Here is a 17,727-nt window from a genome sequence, read left to right on the forward strand (position 1 = left end):
TGAACTCATTGACAAGATTATTAATGAATTTATTCGTGACAATGCAATTTAACATAATTCCAATACAGAGTATGAAACTGATGTGCTGCACAGACGGTTCATAGCTAATTTTTAACTGGTGATAGACTTATTAATCGGTCAGCTGATTAATTGGGCAGATTATCTGCCACAGGCATCAAAATGTCTGCAGACACTCCCTCTTGTAAGTCTTGGGGAGGTGGTAAAGTTAGTTAGTTTCGAGTCACACCTTTCTCTCATCCTGAATGACAGGAAATCCAACCTCAAGCTGTTAGTGGCTACTGTTAAATTATATATTTAACAGTGCTATTTGTGTTATAATGTACAGAATAATGCAGTTGAGTGATGTTGCTGCTGACACAGCCTTAAATAGCACATTCTGAAATCTGCAGCATAACATAATGTGTTCTTCTCTTTCCTTACTTAATAAAAATGCAATCTTAATCAACACTGGCCAAACATATTAAATTGTAATTAAAAGTGTGTATTTTCAATGCTAGCTCGGCTAGTTCAGCTTTTACATGTACAGTAAAATATACAGATTTTAGTATTTGTGAGTGATGCTTGAAATTTAAACCTTATTTTAACCATTTACTGGCCTAAACTTAACACTTAAATTATGTTTTCTCATCATGAGCTTGATAAACAGCAACTATAATGTAACTATGTTTCTGTATGAATTTAGGATAGGGCTGTAACTAACCATTATTTTCTGCAGATTATTTTTTATGGTTAGTCTTTAAAATGTCATCTCATCATAATTTGCCATGGTCCAAAGTTACGTCTTCAAATTGTTTCTTTTATCCAGCCAACAGTCCAAAACCCAAAGACTCTTAATTTACTATCATAAAGACTGATAACAGGCTGAAACCAACAACTGTTTGACAGTTTTGCTTGAAAAATGACTAATAATTGATTACGAAAACTGTTGGCAATTAATTTTCTTTCAGAGGACTAATCAATCGTTTCAGTGCTACAAATATCTACAGAATTTGTATCTACGATATGTTACTGTTGATTATTTTTGGGTTTATGTCATTAGATTTAGCTGTCTGACCCTTGTGCAACTTCTTCTGTGCTGCATGCACCTCCTTCACCCAAGGCCCTGAGATTCTGCCTAAACAGTGCATGCCACAATTCCCCTAAGCGCTGCACAAAAACAGAATACACAAATAAACACACCTACCAACAAACCCACAAAACCAACTACAGCTCCCACTGGGCAGTTCCTTCTGAGCTCCCAGTGAGAGCACAGACATTACCAGGAGTCTGACATGAAAACTACTAAAAGTTTCCTCTCTAAAATAAGATACACACCCCTGATAGTCACCTAATGTCTTGCTTACTGGCAGCCAAAGATCGCACAAATTATGGAAATGTTTGAGGAGAAAACAAAAGAATACTTAGCACATTTATTTGATGAAACATGCATTAGAGAGGGACAAGTGAACTAAAATGGGGTCAAGTAACCCCCAAAACACCTTCCAACTTGCAATATTTTGGGACTAGACTCCAATCAGTTTTTTTTGTTTGTTTGTTTGTTTGTTTGTCTAGTAGTTGCAAATAAATATAATATTGCAATCAAAACAGTGTGCGAGGGGAAAGGGGAAAGCTTTTCAGTTTTAATAAAATGACAAAACAAACACTTAAACTCAACTTTCAACTCACTAAAAAGTAGTTTTCGGTTTGGATATTTTTGAACATGAACTATTCATATGTTTGTTTATTTGTATAGTAGTTGAGTATTGCTACATCTAAAACCAAAGATTCACTGTAGTTTTATCATTATTATAATTATTTATTTACCTTTTTAAAAATTGTTGCTAAGGCACTATTGCTTTGGAGGAGTTAGAGAGAGTTGGAGGGGAGGCAAGCTGCAAAAAATGATAAATTAGCTTTGAATCCAACGCAAGAGCAGGAACATGGTGAGCTTGCCAAGCTCCAAGTCTGCCCCTTCTCACTCCTGTAATTGCAAGATTTCCCTTAATGATATACTGTAAGGTATACGCTATATTTCAAATCATGGACTTCTACTGGGTGGCAGCTCGCATTATATCAAATTGTTTGTTTAGCGAAAGCCTTTTTGCATTCTGCCACAGTGATAGGTTATATAATGGATGGACTGAGGACTAAGAGACAAATGACAGTGATGCCACCGTGAATAAGAAAGAGTGATGTCTAAGAAAACAGAGAGAGGAAAATAAAAATACAGGTGAGAGGCGTGAAATGGAAAAGGCAGGGGAAAGGCTCGAGGATTTCGCACAAACACAGGGATAATCAGTATGAAGGGGACACAGGAAATAAATATAATACAGAGAGGAAGACAGAGAGATTTGATGGAGAGGAGGGACACAGAGGACGGAGTGATATTGTAATGAATGGGATTTTGGTCATCTCCACGTTAGTGCGTGTCATGGTGCAGCAGTGTAGTCCATGGCCTACATTCTGCCAGCTGGCAACACACAAGTGCATGCATGGGTATGCACCCCCCACTCACATACACATACACATACACAGACACACACACATGGATCAGAGGAGACAGTAGTGGGGCAGTGTAGCCACTGGGAAAGATGAAAACATTCTACATCCATTACATCCTGTTTTTCCCTTTAAATTAATGGATTTGAAAATAATTAATGGACTTCCTTTATTGCACTTCCTCAGCAACTGTGACAACAATTGTTAATTTTTTTGTTACAGTTAAACACCTTTTAGCCTATCAGCTCACAGCTCCAGCAAACTATTTGCCTATGCAACCCTGGAGTATAAATCAGGATGCCCTCATGCAAGCATTGTAATGGTTTCTATCTGATAGTCCTGTCCCAGTTCCATCCACAGAAGCATAAAACTAATTTTAAAGTTGCATGAGGCAGATTAGCCTAGTTCAGCCAAGCAGTGTAAATTGGGATGGGTTAGCTGATGTCTTACGATATCACCGTCATTCTCATAACCCAGAATGGAAGGATGTGAATAAGCAGAGTCGGTGGTCCGCTGAGAGTGGGGAGGGTGGGAGAAAAGAAGTGTATGTGGGAGTATGTATATGTCATGTTTGTGCATGTCATGTGTGCACAGAAAGGTGGTCTTACTGGAAGGGTAATCTAAGCTCCTTCAGGGGTCTCCCATTTAAAGCAATTGTGACCAATTTAGCTCAGCAAGAGAAAATTAGATGAGAATTGGCAGATTAGCAGCTCAACGCGCAGAGTAACAAAGAGAGATTAAAAGTACTGTCAGCAACAATGAGAGCACGCAGAAGAGAAACGTAAAGACAGGAGAAGACAGGGGAGAGGAAACAAGCAATAAGATGGAAAAAAGAAAGGTGAAACGGAGAAGAAGCAGAGTGCAACAGACAAAAAGGAGACCAGAGAAAACATCCGAAGAGCATCCTCAGAAGAAAACAAACCGCTTCACGTTGCCGCTTTGCAACGCAACATGCAACTTCCAAAATACACTCATGTGCAGTCAAGTATGATAACACAAATATTGTACTCACCTAGTCTAGGCTGCCCTTATGGCTGGCACAGAGTAGCATAACTCCAACACACACACACCACCACCACCAACGTGAAACTACCAGTGAGTGCCAACATAAGTAGGAAGAGATGGAGCACTCGAAGGTAAGAGAAGAAAATTTCCAAACAAATGTGTCTTGAGTGTGTGCAGGCGTGTGTGTGTGTATGTAGGTGTGTGTGTGTGAGTTTGAGGTGGGTGTGTGTCTGTGTGTGATGGAGGGGGGGAGATCCACTCCAGCAGCGAACGGTATGGGAGAGCTCCTCGTCTCTCTCTCTCTCTTTCTCTCTGTGGCAACTGTGACGCGTCAGGGTTTCGTCCAGACCCCTCCTCCCTCCCCACTCTCTCTCTGTCTTTCCCCTCAGTCGCTCTCCCAATCCCTCTCTCTTTCCCTCTCTTAATCCCTCGCTTCCCCCGTCGCCCCACCTCCCGACCCAAAGACTGATAAAGACTTTAGAGCCCCGAGCCTGGCATCACTCCACGCACAAACAAACGTGAGAATATGTATCTGAATTTGAGTTTTGTTCTTGTTTTGACCCTCACACACTGCTAATTGGCCTTTAAACTACTATTAGTATGTGTCCTTTTTGTACAATATTGATTTCACACTGTTGTATATCACTTGTAACTTTTATGTCCTGTTTTACCATGTCTACCTAACTTAAGTAGGGCTGGGTATCAATTAAAAAAAGAGATTGTTTCGGTATGCGCTGCCTTGTTTTGGAGATATCAGCCTCAGACATGTCTGCCTTTTGTCAAATATAATGCAGCTAGAAAGGCACTCAACTTGTGGTGCTCAAAGAGCCAAAAAAATTAAGTTGAAAAACTCAATAGCAGTGTCTCTCTCCAGAAATCATGGCCCGGTTTCGCAAGATAATCCACAGATCCTCTTGTGTGCAGTTTCATGTAATAACTATTTTCTTTCTATGGTATAAAGAAAGAAGAAGTCGAGCGCCTTTTAGTTCTATTATATTAGAAAGAAAGTAGACATTTCTATGGACAGAATCTCCAAAACTCAGCAACTCTTGCCTAGGGATGAAACCATTACCGGTTTAATGATAAACCAGAGTGAAATTTCTGATGGTAAGTATTACCATTTCAAAATCTAATTATCATTAACACTGTGTTTGATTATCACACAGTCCATCTACCAGCATCTATAGCAGGCGCTCATTTGGGGAAATGAAAACAGTGGAAGGCAGTGACAGCACTCAAGAGAGTCTAAGAGGACGTAGTCTGAAGTGTGGTCATATTGAGGGTTTTTAAAAAAGTGCTGTGGGAAACCCACAGTGAATCTTCTTTGTGACCACCAGCCCTTACTTCACAGCACAGGATGCAAAGTCATTTAACTTTTAGCTCAGTGCATGATGTGGCGATTTTGAAATGTCTGTCTAACTTGCTAATCAATAATGACAACTGAAGATTTAATTTAATTTAAAATCCAGAAGTCGTCCAATTGGGTGTAAATGTCCCACAGGAGAAACACACACAAGACTCCTGCAATTACTCTCAATGTCTCATTTGTCTTTATATAAATTGTGCACGGGGTCGCTGCATATAAACCTACTCAAATACAAGACAGAAGACAGACTGTGTCTGTGTTGATCAGTGGCTATGTTGTTATATTAATGTTTATGCAACAAAAGGTTGTTTGTAAAAGGATTTCAGTGTGTTTATTAGCACTTTTTGAACCTTTTTATAATACCGCGATAATACAGATAACCATGATGATTCTGGTCACTACAAACGATGTTGATGGAAAATTTCATCTCTACTTGCAACAAAACAAACTAGATAGATAGATAGCACAAGAGAAAAATATGTGTGTTTGATTTTAGGGTGAACTGTCACTTTACTACATTTGTATCAAATAATCAACTTTGCCTAAATAAGTATGGCTTGAGGATAGAAATGAGAAAATATCAAATCAAAGAATGAATAAACAGGCCTCCAATTCTGACCGAGCATTCAATGTCAGCTTTCAATGCTTCACACATTTCAACGTTCATTATGACATACACACATTTCAGTTAAAATAAGTAAGTTAACTTACCAGTGGAGCAGTAGTTGTGTTGTGTGGGCACTTTAAGATGCTTCTTCTTCCCAAGCTCTTCTCCAAGTAGGTAGTACCATCCCTGAACCTCCTATAGCACACACACACAAAAAGAGTGACTGTGTGTATGTTTGTGTGTGTCAAGTGCATGCACATGCATGCATGACTTTAAGCTCGAGGATTCAACCTAATGAGAGCTAAATTTAAAGTGAAATCTCTACGTGAAAGCATAAACATGTTGTACAGAAATGCACAAACACACACACACGTACACAGAGACTCAATTTGCTTGCTCCTGCAGGGCTGCAAACATTGAACACACACACTCACAGCTCACAATGCTTTAGCTTATTCCAGCAGCTGATGCCCTCACTTCTGCACTTCTGCACTGTGAGCCAGATGGTGTGTGTGTGTATTTGTGTGCACACATGTGTGTTATGTGTTTGCAACTACTATATGTGTGTTACATAAAGTCATGCAGGCTGTGGCAGAGAGGGTCTGATTTGTAATCCTGACGATGTGGACACTGTCTTGCAAACATGACAACAGTGCTGTAAGCTGATGTTATTTTACTTTGTGTCACACATTTATTACAGCACACACACACACACTCACACACAAACACACACACACACACACACATAGGCACAGACAGCCTCCTCTTTTGTACTAAATAATGTGATGCCATGGACAGTGACAATAATCTCCGTTTTAAAAGCATCTTATCTGAGTGGACAGATTTCTGCGGGCTGTGGGACAAGGGGGGAGGACGGGGCGGGGGACTTGTATAGAAGATGGGGGAGGGGAGGGCATATGTCCTGAAAGTCAGAGAGGGATTTACGCCATCGTTCAATACTGCCCTGCTGCACATGTGACAAAAGGGGGGAAAGAGCGGGGCAAAGAGAGCGCGGTTAGTCGGGAGGAGGGAGACAGATGAGAGAGATGAAAAGAGAAAGCAGGAGATGTGGCAAAGTAAAAAAGCACAAAGTGGCAAAAGGGTGCAAACAAATGACAAGATGTGACAGGCAAGCAAAGCAGGTAACAAAAATAACAGCCAGCAGTCATGAGCTCCAAACACTTCAGAAAACAAAAACACAGCGGAGGGAAAAAGAAAGGGATGAGTTTGAGGGAAGGTCTAAATGAAAGAATAAAACATTAGAAGAGAATAACGGATGTGTTTTGGGGGGGTTAAGAGATAACTCTGTGTGACTCAAAGCTAAATCTCATTCATTAGCATAGTAAGCCAATTAAATATTCATGGGTATAAATGTTAGAGGAAGGAAGCCATAAGCCTGACTAAAATGTAATTTCTTTCCGTTGTTTGTTTTCCTCACCGATGTGGACGTTAATTGAAACAACAAAAAGCCTTACTGGCTGAGTTGAAGAAAGAAGAAGAAGGAGAAGAAGAAGATGAGGGAGAAGAAGAAGGTTTTACACATTTGCAGCTGTGTTCAATCTTGTTTTCCCCATTTTATTTCTAAACACCAAATTAAGGGTTTTATGTCAACTTCTCAGCCAGCCTGAGAAAAGAAAGAACAATAATTATAGTGATAATAAAAATGCCAACTAATTAAAGGCCTTTCCAGTGAATGCACGGGCCATTTTTTGTCAGTCAATTGGCAAATTTAGCACCGATGTCTTTCACTGTCACCTTAAAGCTCAGGTCAAACAGTCAGAATTAAAACCAGATACTGACTACTTTTTCAGTAGATGGGTTCGTTTTTCTGCAGTGATTTCAACCCCAGACTGTAATGTGTCTCAAACCACTACGTCACCACTACGTTCACAAAGAGCCGTAATTGTAGGCTTCATTTTGCCAAAATACTCACTTTCAAAAAAAGACAATTGGATAAAAGTTTTTGCTATTCCTCTGAGAGGTTTTCTCAACTTTCCTGTAACCATAATGAGCACACGGGTTTCTTTCTCTCTCCAAATCCAAGGCAGAATCTGGTTAGTTTGACAGTTTTACTTTAATTAAGCAGTGACAAGATGACATACTTTCTGTACTCTGGAAAAGTACCTAATGAACTTTCGTATGTCGCTTTTAAAATACACACAAATGCATGCTGAATGACGTAATAACATGTATAAAAGATAAAGTGCTTAAGAATTACATGCCAAACATTTGCAGTGGTTACTGCTGGAGGAAAACACGCACATTTGCAAAGAGGAAAGACAGTAGGATAAATTAGAGTTTAATAATTAAACAGTGAAGGGAAATAGCTAAGAAAAGCAGTTACGAGGATATACAGTACAGTGGAGAGGAACCTATTCTAGCTCAGGCAAAGAGCAACACTGAACTCTTGGACCTCACATTTATCTGCTATCACCTGTGACAGTTTGGGAAAAAAAAGACTAAGGGACGGTGTTCTTCTATATTATGATGTAGGTGTGTGGGATGAAGTGGTGTTGCCCTTTTCGTGTCTGTCGTTGTGTGTCTTTGAGTGGTTGTCCTCTCCACATTGCCTGGTAAGTAATAAGTAATAAGTCAGAAATAAGTCTGAATCTGAAATGTTTCATCTCACCGAGAATATTTACTCACAGCGTCACATGTATGGTCTTTTCTGTGTTTTATCTCTATTTATATGTCATACACTGCCTGTCCAAAAAGAAGTCACACACACTAATATTTCATTGGACTGCCTTTAGCTTTGATTACAGCATAAATTCCCCATGGCATCATTTTGATAAGCTTATGCAATGTCACAACATTTATTTCTGTCCAGAGTTGCATTAGTTTTTCACCAAGATCAAGACAGCATCCAAAAGATTCTCAATGGGGTTAAGGTCTGGACTCTGTGGTGAACAATCCATGTGTAAAAATTATGTCTCACGCTCCCTGAACCACTCTTTCCCAATCTGAGCCTGATGAATCCTGACATTGTCATCTTTGAATCTGCCGGTGCCATCAGGGAAGAAAGAAAATCCAGTGATGTAAAAACCTGCTCATTCAATATATTCAGGTAGTGAGCTGACCTCATTTTTTGGGCTCATAATGTTGCTGAACCTCAACCTTAGCAACTGAAGCAACCACAGATCACAACACTGCCTCCACAGGCTTGTACAGTTGGCACTAGGCATGATGGGAGCATCACTTCATCCGCCTCTCTTCTTACCCTGATGCCTCCATCAGTCTGGAACAGGGTAAATCTGGACTCATCAGATCACATCTTTTTTCCACTGCTCCAGAATCCAATCATTATTCTTCCTAGCAAACTGAAGCCTTTTTTTCTGATATTACCCATTTGCTTTGTTAAATCCAGGTGGTGACTTTTTCTTTGTCCAGGCAGTGTATTTTGTCTCTCGATGTAAAGCACTTTGAGTTTACTTGCAATGAAATGTGCTATATAAATAAAACTGACACTATCACTGTCATTGCTGTTGCAGTGAGTGAAATGTCTCAGCAACAACTGGATGGACTCACGCCCGCCTTTTTTCTTGTGAATGCAATATCTCAAGAAAGCCATGAGGCAATTTTTTCAAACTTGGCATTAACGTTCACTTGGGCTCGAGGTTGAACTGATTGGATTTTGGTGGTCAGAGGTGAAAGGTCAAGGTCACTGTGACCCCGCATTTGTCCCGTTCTCATGACGATGATATCTCAAGAACGCTTGGATTTTTGGAATTTTTTCAAACTTTCCTCTGCCGCTGTGACCTCACAAAACACATTTTTGGCCACAACAAAAAGGATTCAAACACTAATTATGATACAATTTCACAGAAATGTCTAACAGGATAAAATGATGAAGTGATGACATTTTAAATCCAAAAGGTCAAAGGTCAACTCCACTGTGACAGAAGTAAAATCATGTTTCTCTCTGGAGATTGTTCACTGTAATCATGCATGTCAATATAGTGATAACTTTAATTTTGACAAAAAAATGTACTTAATACTTTTTATTAATTCTCAATCAAAGTTTTCTCTACATATATTTCTGGACATCTGGACAGACATGGATATAAACTGCAACTTGACTGGTTGACTGAAGCGAACAACAAGGAGGTGGTGATTCTAGTTTGTGTATTTGTATTAGTGTAGTACTGTGTGGCTTTCCGTGTTCACGCCAGCCAGTCAAGCTCAGAGGAGAGCAACAGCTCGGAAAAGTACAGTACGTGTGATGAGAACAGGATGTGCTGTGTTTCTGACAGCTCAAACAGAGGCTGACAAAAGGAATCAACTTTGGGCTTTGTTGTCTTGTGACAGAAAACAACAAAGCGGATTTTTGCAGTACCAGTGATATCAAAAGTTTCCCAAGATAACATCTGCATAAATTGTTCATATATTGGTCATATGGTACACAGTATTTATGAAATGTTTTACTTTAATTTAGCAGATTTAGAGTATTTCATCTATTATGAAAGTCTCAATGTGCAATACTGTTTTAAGAGAAATCTAAGGAATGCCATGTGATTCATTGAGATCTAAATAAAGAATGCATGTGGGTTTATGTGTGTGACCTATAACATTTCAGTGTAGAGAGTGACTCAAACTGTGTTGTACTCCAGTATCTGGAGGCAACACTGCTGTGCTGTAACACTGGTAACCCCAAAGTGTTTCCTCTCAACTATCGAGGTCACTGGAATTCATTCACACTGAACTAAACTCTTACATTCATGGTCTAATGGTTTTCAACACGCATGCACAGAGAAACAGTGAAAGTTGGACAGGGAGCTATAAGGACAGTGTTTACAGAACGTCTTTATACCTCTAATCTGTGTTGAAACTCACCTTGTCCGAGTCCATGAGGGAGCACACACCGAAGCTCATGCAACCCAGCAGCACACTCATCCTGTTGATCCAGAGAGAGAGACAGACAGAGAGAATAAATAAGCGTGATGAAAATCAATTAATACCCCAGAGTAAAGCTGATGTATCATCTCACTCAGGTCGTATCCTCCAAAAACGCTAAATCCAGCAGACCTCACCACAAATACAAACTAATCAATGTGATGTTGTTTAAAGTTTTATGGTGTTTTTCATCTTGGTGTCAGATTTTGTCAAACATAATCTCGTCCCAGAGCACCCCACAGAATTATTTATTACAAAAAAAGGCATGAAGTTGATCCCCTGGGTGAAATCTGTGCTGTTAAGAGTCATAATAAACCATAATGAAGATAAACAAAACAATAATAAAAAGCTTAAAGCAGTAAAAATGGCATATTTTTCATGAATATGCCAACATACGGACGTAGGACAGATATATTATCAGAGTTATGGGAGTCTGCGTGGGGTGGCGGAGGGGGTGGAGATGTTTAATTATGCATACATGAGAAAAACTGTTCTCGACATCCTCCCAGCTGGACGGGACTAATGCAGCTGCCGATGCTGTTTTGAGGGCAAACTGGCCGTCAGCACAAATGAACACCTGAAATGTGTCTTGGCTCCAGTCGACAGAATGAGCCAGTGACCGAAAAAGCTCAGCTGTCTTGACAGAATGTCTTGAAGACAATTTATAGTTTATAATAGCCTTTTCTACCAGAACCTCCACTCAAGTTTGTGAACTTCTCACCAGAAGAGCCAACTGACAGTATGTACAGTATGTGCATCACATGTACATTTGAGCTGCAACGATTAACTGATTAGTCGACCACTATTCAATTAATTGCCATATTTTGATAACCAATTAATCATTATGATTCATTCTTTAAGGGAAAAAAAGGGCAAATTCTCTGATTTCAGCTTTTCAAATGTGCATATTTTCTGTTTTCTTTAGTTCTCTATGACAGTAAACTGAACATCCTTGGGCTGTGGACAAAATAAGAAATTTGAGAATGTCACCTTGGGCGTTAGAAAACGCCTCACACGCCTGTCACACGAGGCTGTAGACACGCACCGTCTAGAGATTCAGGGTCTCTTCTAATTTTGTCCGTGTGACACGCACAGTTCTTGACAAAAAATAGACAGTATTTTTCCAATGAACTCTCTTTTTCTTTCTCCCTTTTCTCTTTCTCTCTCCTCTCTCTCCCTCTAAATAAGGGGAAAGTCACTGCTTTCTATATGACAGTTTTTCTTGTCTATATTAAGACAAGAACTTAATATAAAAAGATATTGCTGGCAGCAGCAGCACCGCAGCAGAAATGCATCCTGTGTGGGCACAACAGGCCTACAAGCCCCGGCAGTTCAGCAAGGTCGCTGTCAGGTACAGGTACACACAACCAGTGTGGCCTGAGCATAAGAGTATACAGCCAAGATAGCATTTAGCTTTGATAACTAGCACTAAATACAAAGTCACCGTGACAGGAACATGAATTTCTATTAAACTGTTGCTGAGACACTTCCATATGGACCTCATGGTGGTACTACATAAAAAGTCAGGGGGATTCATCCTCTGGGCCCCATGAATGTCTGCTGTTAAAACATCTCACTAAAAGCATCTTGTATTTCCTGCCTTTGGTCCATTTGCCAGCTAGAAGTAGCACTCAGTCTCCCACAGGATTCTCCCACAAACACCCATCTGCATTCACCGTCTTGAAGTTTTATGTTGAAGTTATTTTTCATGTTTATCAGTGAAACTATCTGTGCAAAAGAAATAAAGCAACAAAATCAAAAATGCATAATGGCAACAGCTTATCTAAAGGATTCTATGGAGTGCTGATCAAACGCCGGGGAGTCTTAAGCCTGTTTCTGCTGTGGATAAACAATTCTGTGAGGCTGGCAGGAATCCACAGAAGACATAGAATGTGGATCTTTTGTAGATAAGAACAAGAGATGATTGAGCAGGGGACAACAGAAAAAGACAATCTGATAGCTAGTGTTCATCTACACTCAGTGCTGCTCCTATCATCAACCTTACCCCTAACATACGCAAACATTCATGTCTGTATTGAATTAATACTGCCAGGGACGCCCGATGTCTGCCTGAAGCTGTCATTCAAGTGATCAAATTTTTGGCTGCATGCTGTGTCATTGTGTGCGTACTTTGCAGGACTGCTCACATTCGTGTACGGATCAGCCGGGTTTGGCTAAAGCAGCACCTTGGCCAGTGTTCTGTGGTGTTTAAGAGGATTTGCTGAAGAGGCACTGCCGCCTACGATTTCTTCACGGCAGCACGGCACGGGGGAGAGTTGAATAAGCACATTTTCATGACATTTCAGGCTGGACTTTATTTAAAATTGCTTCTGTGCAATACATGGGCTGCACAAGGCTAAAGATCACCCCTGCAGAGGCCACGTTTTCAATTCATTTGACCACATTCAGTGGGAAAGTCTTATTATATATATGGCATATATATTTTCTGATAAGACATATCTCATACTATGTGATCACTTTGCACAGTCTAGTGTTTTATAACATCAGTAACCTCAATGACCTTAAATTACATTTGTGTCTACAGAGCAAAATCCATTAAATTAGTGCTTGTAACAGAGCTGGCAGCTCCATCTCAAAGCTGACATGTGGGGTCATCTGAATTGTGATAGGGGTCCTAGAAGTTGCAAGATGTAAACATTTTTTTCCTGCTTCTCTTTCCCATCGCTCCCTTTCCTCTCAGGTAGCAGATTCAGAGTTCTCAAATTAAATTAGATACACAGTTCTCTATTCAGCACAGGGTCCAAACAAGTCCCTTTCATGTGCAGCAATGTGATTACTGCTTTCACGAATGTGTGCTGTCCTTGGGTGCATATTCAACAGGTTGCGATCTCAAGTGATCTCTTGTTGGAGGCGGTCAGATCACCACTGTTGAGAGCTTCACAGACGGCTTATCATAGAAGACTACAACATTGTCCTTGCTTGAAAGAGCATCTGGAGAATCCACGGTTTTGTGTGAAATGTCTAGTATGTGAATGAATCCTGCTAAATACAACTATATGCTCTATAACCTTGATTCTGAGCCATTCTGCACATAGAAAATGGGAGCATGTAAGAGTCTACAGCTTTCATCTCGTACTTAATTTATACCTAGTGCCAGAAGAAGGGCAGAGTGCCCCCGGCTTTCAATAAATCACATTCTTGGACAAGCTACACTTGGAATCTTATCAGCATAATAAAGGGATGAAACCAATATTTAAACAAACAGGTGTACAGTGTATTCTAGAGGAATACTGCTTTATCAAATGTGTACTATTAGAAGCACTTCTTCCTACTGGCTTTTTCCCAGTTACAACCAGTGGACATTTGGTGTGAATGAGGCTTAATTGCTTACCAAAGATGAGTAAATCGCTCTTAATCTGCTGTCCCAGAAACTGTCCCCAAAAGGTCTTTATCTTTATAATCATTCCATGATCTAAACTCAATCACTCATGTAAGCCTGTCCCTGTATACAGTAGATCTGAATGCATCCTTTAAAATACGTGCTGCATGCGGAATTTTGCTTTTATTCAACTGAAAGCAATCACCTAAGTTGTCTGTGCTCTCCTCACAGCCACCAAGACTCCTTTAAAAAGAAACAGTCATTTTACCTCACAGGACAGAGGAGTTGCTGGTTCTTTGCTGCCTCCTTCCGCTGCAAGCGACATTAGTTCAGATCCAAATTAATGTGTTGAAGTACCAAAATCTCAAAAAAACACAAACTAACTGATAAAAGTAGTGGTAGACCAGCAGCTTATATGTTCTGTAAGGTAAAATTACTGTTTTTATCAAAGGAGTCTTTGAGGCTTTAAAGAAGGCAGTGATTGTTGGAAAAGGCTGTCTGATGGAAAAATAAAGCTGTAGAGCTGTAAATATAGTGTACACTTAAACTGATACTGACTTTTTTCAAGTGGCTAAAATGCATTTTGCTGCTGACCCTGCCCACATCCAAGCCCACACAGTCTGGAGAAATAGTCTAAACAGTAAAATGTGCTGTTGTTCATTTGTTCATTTTTCAATCATATCTTAGGGAATGCATGATGAGAAACTAACCTTTGACATCATAGATGAATTTTTTGTATTTAAAGCCACATTTCCAGAAGCTTAAAGCCACATAAAACATGTTGAAAGTAGCATTCGGCAGTATTTCCAGCACGTAGCAATGCTTTTCATCTGTTCTCTCAATACAACATAGCACAAGAAATGTGTGACTCATTCGACCATATGTCCTGCATCCCCAGCAATGACCCTGTTTCAGCTTAAGTCTGGTGAGGCAGGGAGGCGAGAGTAACACATATGCTTTGCCAGATTCAGAAATAGCCATACAAAGAAACACACAAATACACTCAGACACAAATACACAAACAGAGGATAATGCAGCAGCATCAATTATAAAATGGTATTTTACTGCCCTAGTAGGAAGCTTTGTTCCTGTGCTCATGTGGTGTCTTCTAGTGTTACAGCTCCCTGAAAACAAACAATTTAAATAAATTTAAATGAAAAAAGGCACCTTGTAGTGGAGTCAGAGTTCCACATTGTGAAGAGCAGTCTCTTATGAAGGTCCCCCTCACTGACAACGCTGGAAATAAAGGAAAGAAATAATGTCAACTGGTCTGAATTTTTAGCAGATTAGTAGAGTATGTTTGTGATTAACTATCTGGATGAACTGTTCCCACTGAAACTTTGGACAAACATTTGTTTTGCATCAACAGAACTTCAAAAGGCCACAACTGGGAGTCAAAAGCTGTGCATGTATTATACAAAGGTTAACATACTTCTATATTCTTTTTACTTATTTTATCTTTCCTCTGTTTAATGTCAGGTGATATTGGTGGATTGAGGAAACTGACTGCATACTTACAAGGAAAAGGTCTGTAAGAAAATGGGGTTTCTGCAGTGAGGAACCATCCGGGTCTTCTGTCTGTCTCTGGGATCACTGTCTGGGAACATGCCAACCTGAGGAGGACAGCAAAACAAAAGTACAAACAATCTGGTCTCACAGTTCCCACGAGGGCTTTTTTGTGTCATTCTGTGCAGTGGTACATACATACCTTTACATAAGAGTCACATGGCCCCTGGTAATCTTCTGCCATGCCCCAAGCCTCCAAAACTGTGAACACATACAAACAAAACTAAATAAAATATGACTTTGTAGGTGCATTAATTAATTATGCATATGCACATCTCTTTTTCAGGTGCTGAGCTAAAATTTTGTGGTTTCATTGTGCTTTTTGTTGAGTTCTGAGTTTTGTGTTCTTGATGTACTTATTATGTGCAGTACATTTGTTGTTGAGTTTAATGTATTTTAAAGGCCTGTCTAGGGACATGCATTACATATTAGCTCAGCCATAAATGCTGTATTGTGTGGCCCTGGTTTATGCCACATACTTGTTCCTACACTGGGTAATATTCTGCAATATTTAAACTGCACTGCAGATCTTTGTAAAATACAGTCATATAAACGTCCACAGTCCAACGTAACCCACTCTCCCATGTTTAATTCAGTTTATCTGCTTCCCATTAACTCACAATTATTTTCGTTTCTTGGTGAAATATGTGGAGGAAGAATAAGAGGATGTCTAACTGCTGAAATAACAAGCTGTGAAAATTATCTGCAAGACACCACCAAGAATTTACAATGACTGGGAACCCAAAAGGGAAATCTGCATACTTTATATAAACAGCCGCTCAAGTTGTGTGAGTAAGTCAATATTTGATGCACTTTTTCTCTGCCTTCATCACTTCCAGCAAAGTAATTTTGTTGTGGGTATTTTATCCTGAGGCATAGCACGGAAATTGCATGAGATTCCATCATTTGCTCTGGGAAAATACATGACAGGTCTTCCACATGGGGCTAAAAAAAAAAACACACGAACATCGAGACAGGAAGCTACGTTAAGACCTACGTATTGGTTCTCATACAAGACCAAAGTGTCAGCTTAATACAGATAAAATCTCCACAGCCCTGTTTTGTAAATTTCACCAGAAGGTTATGTTTTTGGTGCCATTTGTCAATACTGACAAATGGAAAAGTCATGGTCCAGCTCAGGTTCCACCTGCATGCCTTACTCAGAGAATTCTGAGAGACAAAAAAAATATGGGGATTATTTTAGAACTGTTTAATTATTAATCAATTTGTGCACAACAGTTTGGCTATGGGCTTAAAATAAAACATCAGAATATGTGATCTGGATTGTTATGTGGACCAGTGAAGTCAGATCAATATTCAATGAGGAAATTATGTCAGTATCAGCACCCAATAATGATACTGGAACAAACTGATTGAATGTTTATGTTTTCTGTGTGCTTCACATTTTGCAAATAGCTTTGCACGTTGGCCAAGATTAAACAATTCTTATTTTCAATAAAGTACTAATTAAAGGTAACTGTGCTCATGAGACTGACCATCAGCAGGACAGGTTTTGAATACAGCTCAATGGCTTTTTTACACAATAAAGCAGAGCAACAGCAATACAACAACAAAAGTAAAAAAAAAGAAGCAAATTGTGCAGGTTAGATTTAAAAAAACAAACCTTAGAGGCTTATTGAAGTAATCTCACTTCAATGCATTATACGTAAGCAAATACAAGTCATGTAATCCACAAAAGTAAGCCAACAAGCAAACATAGGATCAAAGCAAACATAAAGTAAGCAACTTAAACTGAAATGCAGTTTGAATATAACTGCTCCATAGCTGAGCCCCCTAATACGTTATCGAGAAGTGAGGGAGCCCAGTACCCCGTTTTCTGATGATCTCATGATAACAAACAAACTACATGCAGCACACATTCAGAGCTTCGAGTCCAGAGAGAGCATTATTTCCCATGGAGACCAAGCCTGGACAAAACACCAACAGTACTTTGGTAGCTGGTTTTATATACTGATTTTTATATAAGAAAGCAGCAGACACTGCTCCTGAAATAAATCTACTACTTTCCAGTCTATTTTCCATGCTTTTGTTGTTAGAGACATGTTGATCAAACTCTCTCTAATTTTTTAAGGACATAGTTACGATGTACTGAGCTGCATTATCTTGAGAACCGTTTTTTATATTCTGTTCCCCTCATGTGTGTAAACTGGGGTGGAAAAAACATTACATATTTAGATATTTCACCAAATGTGACTTGCCACAGACAAGAGCGGACAAGAACGAATAAGACAGGAAAAATAAAATCTAGGGTGCCATCTGATGAGTAAATGGCCATTCACTCAGAGAAATGACAGGGGCACAAAAGAAGCTGAGAGGGTAGATGGAGAATCACAAACAAAAGCAGGAGGGTGCACAGCTTTGGTTGCTGGGAGACCAAAATAAATAACCACTTTTGTTGGATTAATGTACCCAGCTACCGTCCCACCTACC

The 17,727-nt window shown here is 39.6% G+C and overlaps 1 protein-coding gene across 1 annotated transcript in view; it reads right to left on the bottom strand.

The window, feature by feature from the left end:
- rgs3a (regulator of G protein signaling 3a) overlaps positions 1-14,918 on the bottom strand; it is a 179,679-nt gene extending 164,761 nt beyond the window's left edge. Inside the window, exons 1-3 of the mRNA XM_084746463.1 lie at positions 14,878-14,918; positions 10,311-10,371; positions 5,582-5,672 (exon numbers count right to left, since the gene is read on the bottom strand). Coding sequence (XP_084602589.1) covers positions 5,582-5,672; positions 10,311-10,371; positions 14,878-14,903 — 178 coding nt within the window. The 5' untranslated portion in view covers positions 14,904-14,918. The remainder of the gene's footprint in view (positions 1-5,581; positions 5,673-10,310; positions 10,372-14,877) is intronic.
- Positions 14,919-17,727: the final 2,809 nt, after the last annotated feature.

This window comes from Lutjanus erythropterus, chromosome 20, assembly GCF_056507025.1.
Source record: "Lutjanus erythropterus isolate fLutEry1 chromosome 20, fLutEry1.hap2, whole genome shotgun sequence".
Taxonomy (NCBI): domain Eukaryota; kingdom Metazoa; phylum Chordata; class Actinopteri; order Lutjaniformes; family Lutjanidae; genus Lutjanus; species Lutjanus erythropterus.